Source organism: Pteronotus mesoamericanus, unplaced genomic scaffold (genome assembly GCF_021234165.1).
Source record: "Pteronotus mesoamericanus isolate MK-2021 breed Mesoamerican mustached bat unplaced genomic scaffold, CSHL_Meso_final contig_98, whole genome shotgun sequence".
NCBI lineage: Eukaryota > Metazoa > Chordata > Mammalia > Chiroptera > Mormoopidae > Pteronotus > Pteronotus mesoamericanus.
The window spans coordinates 7,983,187-7,997,307 of NW_026555295.1; the positions used below are offsets into that span (position 1 = coordinate 7,983,187).

Here is a 14,121-nt window from a genome sequence, read left to right on the forward strand (position 1 = left end):
ATGGTGATGTACACCTTACCCAGACTGTTTATCCTCGATATTTCCAACCAATCCAGCCCACACCTCTACCCTACTTACATAACACTACTGACAGCTTCAATGTTCTATTTCTGACCCTGTCAGAAGGAAGCAAGGGGCAGAAGGAAGCAGGGAAGATGAAAGCTTGTGGAACAGTGTTTATAAAGTCTACAGTAGTATATAGTAATGTCCTACACCTTCACACTCTCAGCACTCACTGACTCACCCAGAGCAACCTCCAGTACTGCAAGCTCCATTCATAGTAAGTGCCCTTATACAGGTGAACCATTTATCTTTTATACATTTCCATTGTATCTTTTCTATGTCTAGATATATTTAGATACACAGATACTTACAATTGTGTTAAAATTGCCAAGTATTCAGTATAGCAACATGTTGTACAGGTTGTAACCTAGGAGCGATAGGCTACACTACCATATAGCCTTGGTGTACGCTGGAGGCTGTAACAGCTAGGTCTGTGTAAGTGCACTCTGTGATGTTCACACAACAACATCGCCTAACAATGCATTTCTCCGAAGGTGTTCCCATAGTTAAGCAGTGTGTGACTGTACTGACTACAGCCTCTTCTGTTCCCTGAGCTTGAGACTCTTAATAATTAACTGCTTAATTAAGGCCTCCTTCTGGATGTCCCAAACTTTAGGAAAAGTAAAGTCAATTCTTGATTTCTCCTTCATGCTAAACCTTGTCCTTCCCAAATGTTCCCCATCCCTGTAATTATTACATTCACCTGGCTGCATTGGCTTAAAAACTATAGTCATTACTGCTCCATCTCTCAGTTTGTATCATGTCTAATCCATCATTAAGTCCTGTCAACTATACATTCAAAAAAAGTCATTTCCAGTTACACAGGTATATACATTTGTCAAAACTTATTAAGCTGTATGCTTAAAATGGATGCATTTTATTGTATATAAAAGTGTAAGTTATACCTCAGTAAAGTATGCCAGTAGCACGTGTATATCACCTACATGCATGTATCAGGCCATTTCTCACCACCTTCATTGCTACTTCTTTGCTACTTAGACTATTGCAATAGCCTCCTAACTACTATCCTGCTACCACTGTTACTGACAACAGTTCACAAAGTATACAGAATAACCTTCTTAAAATGTAAATCATATTATATCATTCTTCCCAAATGGCTTTCTACCACACTTAAAATTCAAAAGCCCTTACTTACCATGATCTCAAGGCCATATATGATCTAACCCTACTACCACCTACCTCTCAGACCTCATATATCATTTTACGCCTTACTCTACTTTGTTTCAGACACATTGGTCTTCCCCATACTCCTAAAACACATCAAGCCTATTTCCAATTAATTTTTTTAATGTATTTCAAACATAGGTTCTTCAAGGCTGATGTACCTCTATCTCACTCTATTAGACAATCAATAGAGAAATGGCTGCTTAATCCACCCAAAGAAATGGATCTGACTGAGTAATTATTAATGTAATTTGGACTTCATAAACTCAAGTTAGTACTTAAAGTGCATGGAGCATTCTGATGTCCAAATGGAAAACTAAATTGGGTTCAGTTACAGAGAACCTGGAACATCAGATTAAGGGATTTATATTTTATCTAACAGGCCAGCATCACAAACTTAAGCACTAAAAAGAGCTACTTTATTTACTTTTCAAAACCTGAGGTCACAAGGTTTGCAAAGATGTGTGGTACAATGGAAAAAATGAGGAATTGTTTTCAGGGATGTATATATACACCTTTTTGTATCTCTAGAATTTTGAACCATGTAATTGTATTACCTGTTTTTAAAGTAAATCATAATTAAAACTTTATTTAAAAACAAGAATTCTTGTATGACAAAAAAATCAAGAACAAATATATTTATGCCTTTTTTAAAGACAAACATAGCATTTTAAATGTTCTGAATACCATAACTAAGAATTAGAACATAAAAAGCAAATAAAATATGTTCATATATTTACGTGATGCAGACATATACAGAAAACTAAAATGCATGCTTATACATAATGGTTCTTATCATATATTAGGGAGGTTCTACTAAAATTGAATTCTGCAACCTCAATTATCATAACCACCACTTGCCAATTTTCAAGTAGTTCCCTTCAATACCTGAACAGCCATTAAGGGCTCATATAGTGAAGACTTCACTCAGAAATCTAAAGTCCTGCAGGTGATAAAAGAATAGAATAAGCAATAAGCTAAGCTAAAAGAGAACATAGTCTCTTTCTCTCAAACTCATCTCCAGTAGCCAGTCTCACCACTTGCCAACAGCTACATCAGCTAAATGAGATTAATAATTAAATGACTTCAGGACAACAGTAAGAATAGGGGATATAAAAACTCTTATCAACTCCAAATTTGCCAGAGCCTCTACCTGGCAATCAAGGAGTGATGAGGAAGAGGACCTCGCAGTACAGGGTCCTTCTCTCAGATGAATAAATATCATTCTGGTTTTTGTTCCTGGCCTAAATTCTAGAACCACTACACCATGAAAGAATCAGGAAGTGGACGCTGTTGAACTAAGGGAACTCATGCTGCATCAGCCAGGACAAAAGCAAAATACTATAAATGGCAACAAAGAGAAAACAGAAATCCCAACTCTCTATCTATAGAATCCATCCTTTGATGAAGGAGCAAAGTACTGTGAGTTTACCTAGATCTCAAAAGGTGGCCTCTATAAACCCCTACCTTCATCCTGTTACTTGTCTTACCTAGGCTCATACCCTAAGGCTGTAAGAGAACATAGGAAAAGTTTCTCCTCTCCATAATCACAGAAGTAACACATTCCCCCTTGAAAAATATATCCTGATTCCCATTACCCTATTCCATCAAAATACTATGGCTTTTCTGAAACCATGGAGTTTCATCTTCATTGTTTTGAGTTTCAAATTCATGCAGAAATCAGTGTATTTTAAATATATATTATCTTGAGGTCATGAATGGGCACTTGGTAAGGTATAAAACATCACTTTAAAATACTGCTTCTTAAACTCTAATATGCATACTGTGAATCTTATTAAAAAGCAGATTCTGATCCACAAAGTCTAGAGCAAAGCCTGGCATGAGAGTTAGCATTTCTAACAGGTCCCAGGTGTTGCAAATGTCCTGCTTCTCAGAAAACACTTTAAGAGGTTCTGGCCCTAGACAATGTGGCTTGTTGGTTGGAGTGTGTCCTGTGGACTGAAAGGTCACAGGTTCGATTGGTGTACATAAGGGAAGGAAGCCAATTGATACTTCCCCCCTCCCATCCCTGCTGCCTTACTCTCTCTCTGAAAACCAAGAAAATATCCTCAGGTGGACATTTAAAAAAAGAAGCAGCAAGGTTCTAAAAGGCAATGACACAGGTTACCTCCAAAGGCACAACTCCAAAAGAATGCTAACTATTCTTTCTTTTTTAGTTTATGCCTTCTCTAATTTATACCAGATGTATTTTCATATCCTCTCAATATCTGCAATTTATCTTCAATGCTATTACTGATGTTTCTTTTCTTTCATTCAATTGGCATATCTAAATTTCCTTCCTCACCTTTTATTCTTCCATACTCCCCAAAATACCTAAATATAAAAGTAGCTGATAAAAATTTTTCTTACTTTGTGCCCAAGTTTATTTTTTTATGTCCTTTAAATACTTTTTAATTCAGCACACACACATCCAATAATTTAAGACTTCCTGCAAAGATCAAAATCAGGAATGGAAAAAGGAAAGAAATCGAAGAAAGAAAACTATAGGATTAAAGTGCAGAAATTGGGCCTAATCTGTATCCATCTCAGGACTCTAGTTAAGGTAAAAGAAAGAAAAGTCATTACAACAAATTTTTATATATTGAAAAGATTTTAAAGCTATTTAAGGATCCACTTATAAATAAAGTCCTAGTTCATCAAAGAAATGTTATTCTTTAGTCTGTCACCTTGTTAGTTTTACACTATATTGCTAAGTGAGATAGGAAAAAAAAGCAAAATATTTAGAACTAATCTCTGAGTATTCTAGAATATCCCAAATGTTTCTAGTGTTAAGGTCAGATCTTATCATAAAGATCTAATTTAATAGGTACACCATAATGGCAACCCCTAAAAATAATGAAGCCATCTATTCAGTTGTAATGAAGTTAAATTTTCATTCTTGCTTTCACCTTGAGACACATTAACAATAACTTAATACTTCTCAAGGAAAAAATCCCCAGGACGCTGAAAACTGTGGGGAAGAAACTGATTTTGTGACTACAGAATCACCTGATATGTTCTGTTTCCCTTAAGAAAACAGATTTTAATTTAACCATCTTTAAATTGGTATTCCCAGTATATTGCCAAATTAAGAAATACTAGTAATCTGGATCTTCCTTGTATATTCACTAGCTTGGTTAGTAATACAACCAGTCATCCAAGCTAGAAACTTGAATGTCAAATTAGACCTTTCCCTCTCCCTTATCCCCATCCTTTCCAGACCTCTGACTGAAATGACCACCAAGTCCTATCCACTTTGTGTCCCAAGTGTTCCTTGGGCCTATCCTCTCCATTCCCTCTGCCACTGCCTCAAGTCTAACCTCCTTCCCTCACCTTATCTATTGCAACAGCTACCCTAATATCACTGCCTCCAGTCACCCTTTCCGCTATGATACTTACATGATACTTACCCTAGGATGTCATCAAATGATTTTTCCAAAATGCCAATCTAAGTTCTCTTCCACTCAAAAGTTTTCAGTTATGTCCCCATGTATAAGAGCACATATCTTTTCAGGATCTGCATCCTGCCTCTCAAACATCATATCCCACTGCACTACCCCGAGCCTGCACTTTAAGCCTCTTCATTATCAAACTATACTGCTTTAATTTCCAACACACCCTACACTATTTAATGCCCCCATGCTTGTGTATAGGTTGCAGTTTCAGTCTAAAATATCTTTCACTTTTTCCCCCTTTGTTTTCCTAGCCAACTACTACGAACCTTTCAAAACCCAGCTCAGATCCCAGGAAGCCATCCCAAGACACTACCCCCTACTCTTGAGTAGGTGTTTCCTCCTCTGCCAACTTAGCAATAATGGCATTTGTTGGGCGTTCACTATGTGCCTGACTCAGTTTCAAGCATTTTACGTGTATTTACTCCTTTAATCTTCACAATAATCCTTCCTATGAAGTAGTACCATTATTACCTTTATGGATATAGAAACTAAACCATAGACAATTAAATAACCTGTCCCCAAGGATACTCAACTGTTAAGTAACAGAGACAAACTAAAATCCCAATACTATACATATTTATATTATTGCACCTATCGCAGTGAATTTATTTACATGACTGTCATTACCCTGACCTGTGAGCTCCTAGAGGGTGGGGATTATATCATATTCAACTCGAAAGCTACAGTGCCAAGTAGGTAACCAGTCCATGCATTTCTTGAGTTACATATAAGTAACATTCCTAACAAGTTCAAGAGAAAAGCACTCAGAAACTAGTTTCCAAATAAATTTTCAAATATATGTAAGAGTTCTTGAATAGAGCAACTTACTCTTTTCATCTAATAAAAATGTCAAAAAGAGGTTAATACAAACATGAGATTATAGTCCTTATGGACAATGAAATGGGACTTATTTTTGCATTAATACTGCTTAATCACTGCAATAAATCAAAACCCAAAGGACTATTTGCTTAAGATTAACTTTTTCTCACTAAATAAGAATTCTTCTTGCTTATCATTCAGGGCATTGAAAAGAAAGCCCTAAATGTACTTTGCTCAAGTGGAAACAAGCAAATCACAGACCAGCACTACTAATTGCTTCCTTAAGTCTAGCCAAGAAATGTATCCCACTAGGCAATTAAAATAAAACACAGTTGCCTAAGCACATATATAACACAAAAGAATTTCTAAGGTTATGTGGACTGGCATTCCATTATTCAAATAACGAAAAATTCTTTATCTTAAGTTAAAAAAAGAAAAATCAAGAAAAAAATAACATAGGTTATCACCATCTCGTAAGAATACAGTTGTTTACATTAAAGCATACGCACATATATCTGTAATATGAATAGCCATTATCTCCTTAAAATTAAAAAAAGCAAAGTTATTCTAACATTAATGATGTGCCCTCACAGTTACAGTCCTCTGAGCCATCCTGAAGTGCAGTAATTAAAACCCAAAGGGATGGTGCCAGCAGCAACAGTGCACACATTACTTGTTAAGAGTAATCTGCACCCCGCCCTGCTTCTACACACTTGTACACCACGGAAAGGCAAATCTGCTGTCAGAAGCAGCAGAGTTTAGGCCACAACAAAGCAAGCTCTACCCCCAGGCATGTCTTACCATTTCTTGGTACACTCAACCATCAGCTCCTGGTAGGAGGCCACAAACTGGAACTTAGATGCATGTTTTCCTACACGCTGCAGTCTCTTCCAAACTGAAGCCATGATGATTAGTCAATACACTGGAGCAGTTCTGGGTTAGCAACACAGCAGCGTTAACAAAGCAGAGGGTCCAAAGCAAAAAAGCTTTGCATGTATGTCTGTACTTTTAAAAACTCAACAACTTGAAATGATGTTTGGGGTCCATAAGTCTTCTCCCTGTTTCACAGGGTAAATCCCATCTTAGATGAATGGCCCAGTCAAAAACAGTGTGATATACATGACAGGATGAGTGAGTGGAGGTTCCCTCATGGAGACACCTCAGGGGCTATATGATGTTTATTCTGGAGAACTGAAAAGCAAAACAAAGAGAAAAAATATGAGGAGAGAAGGATGACAAGTGACTAAATCACCCATGTTAGGTAACACTGCAACAGACAACCCCAGTTCTCTGCATGTTTTTCAAACAATGAAACAAAACACCAACCTCAAAAGCCAGTAACACCAAGGATACAAGACACCAAGGGAAAAAAATGACAATTCACACCAAAGATGTTGGAGCAGCACATCTGGTAATCAGCGTCAACAACAACCCAGAGACGCCAAGTAGGGGCCCTTACCTCCCCCTCCTGGCATCACAGAAGGGCGAGCAGAGCGGGAAAGTGTAGGGATGCTGTTTAATACCCACGGCCAGTCAGAGGGAGAAGTGGAGTATTTTTAAATAAACTTTGTTTTTCATCTGATAATTAACAGCCTCGAGTCCTAGAATGTTTGCTTGGAACAAATTAAGGAGCCGGGAGGAATGCTGGTTGAGTAGGAAAGGTAAATGGATAGGGAAAGAGGAGTGGAGGGAAATTTTAAGGCAGAGGGAGGGCAACGTCCCGGGCTCCAGGCCACTTGGGCTCTCCTTCACCTTCGATGCCAAACGGAGGGAAATGGAAACTCCTGCCTGGGCGTCAAGCAATGACCAGCAGGGCAAATGCACCGTGAGGGGTGCTGGGTGCAGGGTGCGGTGCCTTCCCTCCCCCATCCTCAGGGAACAGTCCGCCGGAGCCTCTTCTACTCACGCACAGAGCCCAAACCCCTGCCCCCCAGCGGAGGAAGGCAGCGGCTCGCCCGCGGTCCCTGTCACCCAGGCGATGCCAGCAGACCCCAGCCTGGTCCCCAAGCACCAGCCCAGCCACGCGTCCACTCCCGCCCCCTCCTCACGCCTCTATTGCCGCTGTCGGGCTGAGTATGGCCCCGTACCCTCCTCAGCGCCGCTCCTCCGTCGCCGCCGCAGCAGCAGCCGCCGCCGCCGCCACCGAGTCCTCCATCCCCGCCGGAGCCACATGGAACAGCAGAGCCAGCCGTGGCGCTCGAAGGAGCCGGGGTCTGCAGCCCCTCAGGCGGACGGCGCGCCTCACGCCCGCCCCCTCCCGGACGGAGTCGCCCCGCGACCGCCCCCCACCCTACAAAACCCTGCCAGAGCCGCCGCTCAGTGCCCAGCACCCCCTCCCCCGCCTTCCTCCTCCGCCACCATCATCATTACCTCCCCCGCCGCACCTCTCACACTAACCCTACCCACGGCGACTCAACCTCCGTCCGCCCTGCCGCCATTGGCCGGGCCCCGCGCTTGCCCCGCCCACCTCGGCGGCTGAGCCTTTGAGCATCAGGGGAGCTTCATTGGCTGATCCGAATGCCCATCACAGGGATTCCACTCCCAAGCTCTAGAGGTGTTTTTCCCTCAGCGGGAACACGGCACAGCAGGCTATCCTTACTTTGCGGGGGGGAGGGAAATGGAACCTACTAAGGACAATCCCGCCCATCCATTCCTCTGATTGGCTTGGAGATGGAAGCATTAGGCCGGAGGAGTAAGGAGTGTTTATGGTGAACTGAAAGATGGTTGCTGAAGGTAAATGTCTGTCAACCGCGAGCCGGTGCCGGGCGGGGTTTCTGGCTTGATCCTGTGTGCGGGAACAGAGAGCCGGGCTACCTTCGCTGCAGTTCTGGGCAGTGTGGGTGCTGTGGTTTTCTTTCCTCTTTTATTCCTCATTCTGGGAGTTGGGGTCTCCCTTTCTTCCGCCACTAAGCAACTAGGGTGTTTGTGCACACAGCCTTGTTTTCACCCCATTTCCCGTGTCAACCTGTGAAGTAATAACTCTGCCATCCCCCGCCTAACAGAGTCAACTGGTCCTCAACGGGACGCAATGACGCAAGCTAAACACAAAGTGTTTAACGGTGCAACTTCTTGTTCTGATTCTTCAACATTTCTTTGGATCTTGGTTTCTTCTCATCGCTGTGGGTCTTTTTCCCCTGGTAGGAACTGCACATGGATTTGGAAGTAGCTCGCATATAAAAAAGGGTAGTTATTAGGCAAAGAACAGGATGAAATGACCTAAGAGGAGTGTGAGAGCAGGGGAACTTAACTTGTTAAAATAGCCAAGGCCCCTTTTGGGACTATGATGAAAGTACACAGACACTTTCCCAAGGAGGAAAAAAAATGTCCAGTCACAAATTTGCTTTCAATTTTAGCTGTTTGACAGATGTCTGGTGTAGAGAAAGAGGACCAAAAAAAGAAAAGGAAAGAAAAGAAAAGAAAAGAAATTTGAGAGGAATTCCAATATTTAAGAAAAAAGTAGGATAAAGTGGGAAAGAGACCAAGGAGAATGGTGAGAGAAGTAGGAGCACCCTACAAGCAATTGGCAAATAGATTGAAAAAAGAGGGAAGCTAACATAAAAAGATAGTAAGCAAGATGGGTCCTGGAAACAAAAATTATTCTTAATCTTACTAATGATGAAAGGACAAAGTAGCTTGAAAGGAGTTAGGATCTAGAGAAGGATTCTTTGAAAGATTCAACAGATAGGATAAGGACTGAACACTCATGTAGAGAGGGTAGAGAAAGAGAAGTGGAGGACAGATTTTGAAGAATCAACAGAAATAGGAAGACAGAAGGCTTGAATCCAGTATCTAATTATATTTCTATTTCAGTAAAGAAGGTGAACTAATATGCATTTTACAGAAGGGGGCATAGATATCACTTATTTTGCTATAGTCTTAATTTTAAAATATTAAGACAACCATAGTGATTATGTTGACTCTTATTTTGTGTGCATCTCAGTAAACTATTTTTTAAAAATGGTTAATTTATAGAAATGACCAAGTTATTTTAATCTAAGTTGCCCTTCAGAAACAATTGGCATGATTATCAAGAGGGTCTTGCCTCCTCTTATTACTGTTCTTTAGAAGTTCTCAAATTCTCTCATGTGGTCATCCTGGTTTCTTTTAATACTATGTCCCTGCAAAGGGTGGGGGTGGGGGGATGACTTTATTGTAAAGAGATTATTTGAAAAGCAATCAGTTTTATCTTTCATTTAAGGGAGGGAGGGAGAGAGGGAGGAAAGGAAAGGAAAGGAATATGCTGGACCCCCAGGGAATCATTCTCAAGCTCTGGGACATTTTAAGAGACCAACAAAGAGTTTCTTAAAAGGCAGCTCTTCTTTTTAGGGGAAGTATTTTTCTTGGATGTAAACTCTTTTTCATTATTTCTGCAAAGGTATCTCAGAAGAGACCAAAGAATTAAAGCAGACCATGACAGCATTCAGCTGCTGAGCTCAAGTTCAATAGACTGGCTCCTAGAGGCTCCACAGAGCAACTATTTCTTCCCTCATAACTTTTTTTTTTTAATAACCTATCTGCTAACTAAATTTATTGAAGAACCTTAAATATAGAACATTTTAATGTCTTTTTGTCCATGTAGCTGGTAATTATTGAATACCAACTGATTGTTAATCATATTAAATACTATTAGTAGTACACAAAAGATGCAGTCCCTGTTCTCAAAGAGCTTTCAGATGTTGAGTATGCTTGCAAGAAAGTAATATAAGTTACGTAACCTCTCCGAGTATCAGCTTCCTATTCTGTCACAGGAATAATCATGCCTGTCTTTCTGGATGCTGAGAAGATACAAGGTATGTATGTAAAGTAGCTGGTACATAGTAAACAATTAATAAATGGTAATTGATAATGTACACTATTGTGCTTGGTAGCAGACTTAAACCGCCGAGAAAAAAGCAAACATACTTTCAAACAATATTTAGTTGCTACCAAACATTACTACCTCAAGGATTAAAAGATTTCAAAAGAAACAGTGCATCTAACATTATGCATTTCCCATGAACTCATTGATTACCAGCAGTGGAACACCAATAATTTATGTGGACTAAAGATTTTATAATAATTGCTAAGAATTTACCTACCTTCAATCCTCATGACTACCTTTCATGTCATATATTGTTTGAGCTCTGTTGGCATGCTAGAAATTACCCTTTACTTAAGGCCCCCATTCTTCCTACCTACTAACATGCACATCCTATTGATCCTCCTTCTTCCAAAGTAGAGTTGCCTACTGTGGTTCTGCCCCCTCTTAATCCCCTTTATCTTTATCTTGTACTTAAGTCTTGTTTTATCATCTCCTTCTGTCCTAGGTTTAATCTGCACAAAATAGATCTGTGAGTGAAAATTTGTTTAATTGTCCTGTCCATTTGAGCTAGGTTATGATCACAAATTTTTACAGATGTTTTACGTAACAGAAGCATCAACATTTAAAATAATTTTTATTTTGCCTTTAAATATCATCAAGTTTACAGTTAAGGTAGAATGTGAAGAAATAAGTGAAAAATGCCACCCAAAAACTTAAAATCTTCTCTGCCATGGCAATTTTGAAATAATAGAAATTATTTTAATGGAAGCAGCTCTTCTAGACACTGTTTCAGAAATCCCCAAAATAAAGATTCTAGCCTATAAAATGCAACCATAGTCTTGAATCATCATTTCTGATGATAAAATTCTTACCTGTGGGTTTTACAGTTTTTTCAGTAAAAACTGTCAAGGTATTGTAGCACAATTTAACTACTAACAGAATTTACCTATGCTTGTCATAGTAATAAGATTTATTCCCAATATTAACACTGCAAGTTTTGCATAGTTTTCCAGTTTCCATAGCAGTTATGCTAATGGATAATATTGCTTAACAATAATGCTAAGCAATTTTTAACTTCTAATGAAATTATTTATTTTAAACCCATAGCAGACAATTTGCTCCTAACAATCCTATAACAATTTTTATTTACTTAAAAAAAAATCTCATTGTAGCAGGCTACTACTTTGAAATGTTAACCAATGGTTTTTACAGTACTTGTTTTTCCAGTTATTTCTTTTCATCCTATGGGCTTTCCCCTCTTACAATTCACACCAAGACACCCTCAGCATCACACCCCCTCTCACCTAGGCTTGTCTCTGCTCATTGTTTCAGGAAAGGAGTATAACAGAATGCAAAAACAAACAAACAAACAATTTTTTCCTTGGTTTTTGTGTTTCAAAATCCTATTCTTTTAGCAAGTAATGAAATAGATCCAGTTAGAGACCTGCACTGCTCAGTACAATAACCTCAAGCCACATTGACTATTGAACACTTTAAATAATCTAAGTATAAAATATATACCGATTTCAAAGACTTAGTATGTAAAAAGAATGGAATATATCTTATTAATAATTTTTATATTGACTGTCAAAATAACATTTTGGACATATTGGGGTAAATAAATTAATTTCACATGTTCCTTTACTTTTTTTGATGTAGCAACTGGAGAAATTTATTTTTATTTTATTTTTTAAATCGTTTTAAATTTGTAATTATATTATTATATTATTTTTACACACATTATATTATTTTCCGGTGTACACTCTAGTGATTAGACATTACATAACTTACTAAGTGATCTCGCACTCATCTGATCTCATACATAGTTATTAGAATATTATTGACTATATTCCCTATGCTATACTTTACATCCCCATACTATTCTATAACAACCAATTTGAATTTCCAAGTTTCTTCACCATTTTTACCCAACCCCAACCCCAATCCAATCTGAAACTATCAAAATGTTCTCTGTAAGTCTGTTTCTGTTCTGCTTGTTTATTTTGTTTTATAGCTTCAATTCTTATGCATTTGTTGCTATTTTATTGTTCATATATTTGATCCTTTTTTTCTTCTTCTTAAAGAAGACTAACATTTCATGTAATAATGGTTTGGTGATGATGAATTCCTTTTTTTTTAATTTTTATTTTTTGTTCAAATACTTTTGTCTCTACCTTCCTGCCACCACTTTCCCGTGCCCCCCTACCCCCCTCCCTCCCTCAATCCTTCCCCACTTTGGTCCCATCTATGGGTCCCCCGTACACATTCCTTGACTTGACCCTTCCCTTCCCGTCCCCTCCCACCCCTGCCTTCCTTCCCTCTTGACTCTTGGTTTCTTTTTTCTTTCAATGTATTTTTTCTTGTCTGGGAAGCTCTTTATCTGTCCTTTGATTTTAAAAGCAGCTGAGTACAGAAGCTCCCTTGTAAGTAGCTAACCATCTGATGCTTTTAAGATTCACTCTTTGTCTTTAAGCTTTGGCATTTTAATTATTAGGTGTCTTGGTATGGGCCTTTTTGGATTCATCTTGTTTGGGTCTCTCTGAGCTTCCTGGGCTTGTATGCCTATTTCCTTCACCAAGTTAGGGAAGTTTTCTGTCATTGTTTTTTTATATGGTTTTTCAATTTCTTGCTCTTTCTCTTCTCTTTTCGGCTCCCCCATGATGCGAGTGTTGTTATACTTGCGGTTGCCCCAGAAGCTTCTTACACTATCCTCATTTTTTTAGATTTTCTTTTTGCTCTCCCAACTCTGTCTTTTCCTTCCTTATATTCCAAATTACTTATTCGATTCTCAGCTTCATCTGCTCTACTGTTGATTCCGTGTAAATTAGTCTTCATTTCAGTTAGTGTATCCTTCATATCTGACTGGTCCCTTTTTATGCTGTTTAAGTTCTCACTAATTTCTTTGAGGATAACCAGTGTTTTGAACTCTGCATCTAGTAGACTGCTTGTCTCCATTTAGTTTAGTTCTTTTTCTGGAGTTTTGTTCTGTTCTTTCATTTGTGACCTGTTTATTTGTCTACTCATTTAGATGGCTTCCCTGTGTGTGTGTGTGTGTGTGTGTGTGTGTGTGTGTGTTTTCCTGTATATTAGATAGAGCTGCTATGTCTCCCAGCCTTGGTAGAATGGCCTAATGTAGAAGGTGTCCTATGGAGTCCAGTGGCATAGCCTCCCTGATCACCCAAGCTGAGTACACAACATGCGTTCCCTTGTGTGGTCTGTGTATACCCTCCTGCTGTTGTTGAGCCTTGATTGTTGTTGGCATGTCAATAAGAGGGATTTATCCCCAGGCCGATCGGCAGTAAGAGCTGGCTGTGACCACCAACTACTGTCCTCCAAGCTCTGCAGGGGCCCACTCCACAAAGCAGGACTTACTTCAGTGGGGCTGTGGTGCCTGCTGAGTTTACTCCTTGAATGTGTCGCTTGTGCGGGTGGTTGAATGGTGATGCTTCAATGTGGTCTGAAGCTGTCTACTGGGTGTTCTGGTTCTGGAGCCTTCTGAAAGGTGCAGGCCAAGCTCAGCAGCTCCCTGTGTTCTGCCCAGGACTACCCAGCATCAGCTACAAAGCAATCTGAAAATGGCTGCTAGTAGTTTTGGGCTTAGAGGCCAGTAGCACCAAGGCCAGCTGCTGTTAGTACCAGGCCTGGGGCCACTTAGGAGAGGTACAGAGCACACTGAGGCCAGATGCTGTTTGTTTGGGAGATTTTAAAAAGCCTAAAGTTTTCCATTCCTATGGAAAAGCCACTAGAAACAGCTTGGGTGGGCCTAAAAGTTGAGTGGAGTCCTCATGGAATCACCTG

The 14,121-nt window shown here is 39.6% G+C and overlaps 1 protein-coding gene across 6 annotated transcripts in view; it reads right to left on the reverse strand.

Moving 5' to 3' along the window:
- Positions 1-7,756, reverse strand: part of EHBP1 (EH domain binding protein 1) — a 359,207-nt gene extending 351,451 nt beyond the window's left edge. For all 6 annotated transcript variants that reach the window (XM_054586913.1, XM_054586912.1, XM_054586910.1 and 3 more), the window contains exons 1-2: positions 7,610-7,756; positions 6,324-6,713 (exon numbers count right to left, since the gene is read on the reverse strand). In XM_054586913.1, coding sequence (XP_054442888.1) covers positions 6,324-6,427 — 104 coding nt within the window. In that variant the 5' untranslated portion in view covers positions 6,428-6,713; positions 7,610-7,756. The remainder of the gene's footprint in view (positions 1-6,323; positions 6,714-7,609) is intronic.
- Positions 7,757-14,121: the final 6,365 nt, after the last annotated feature.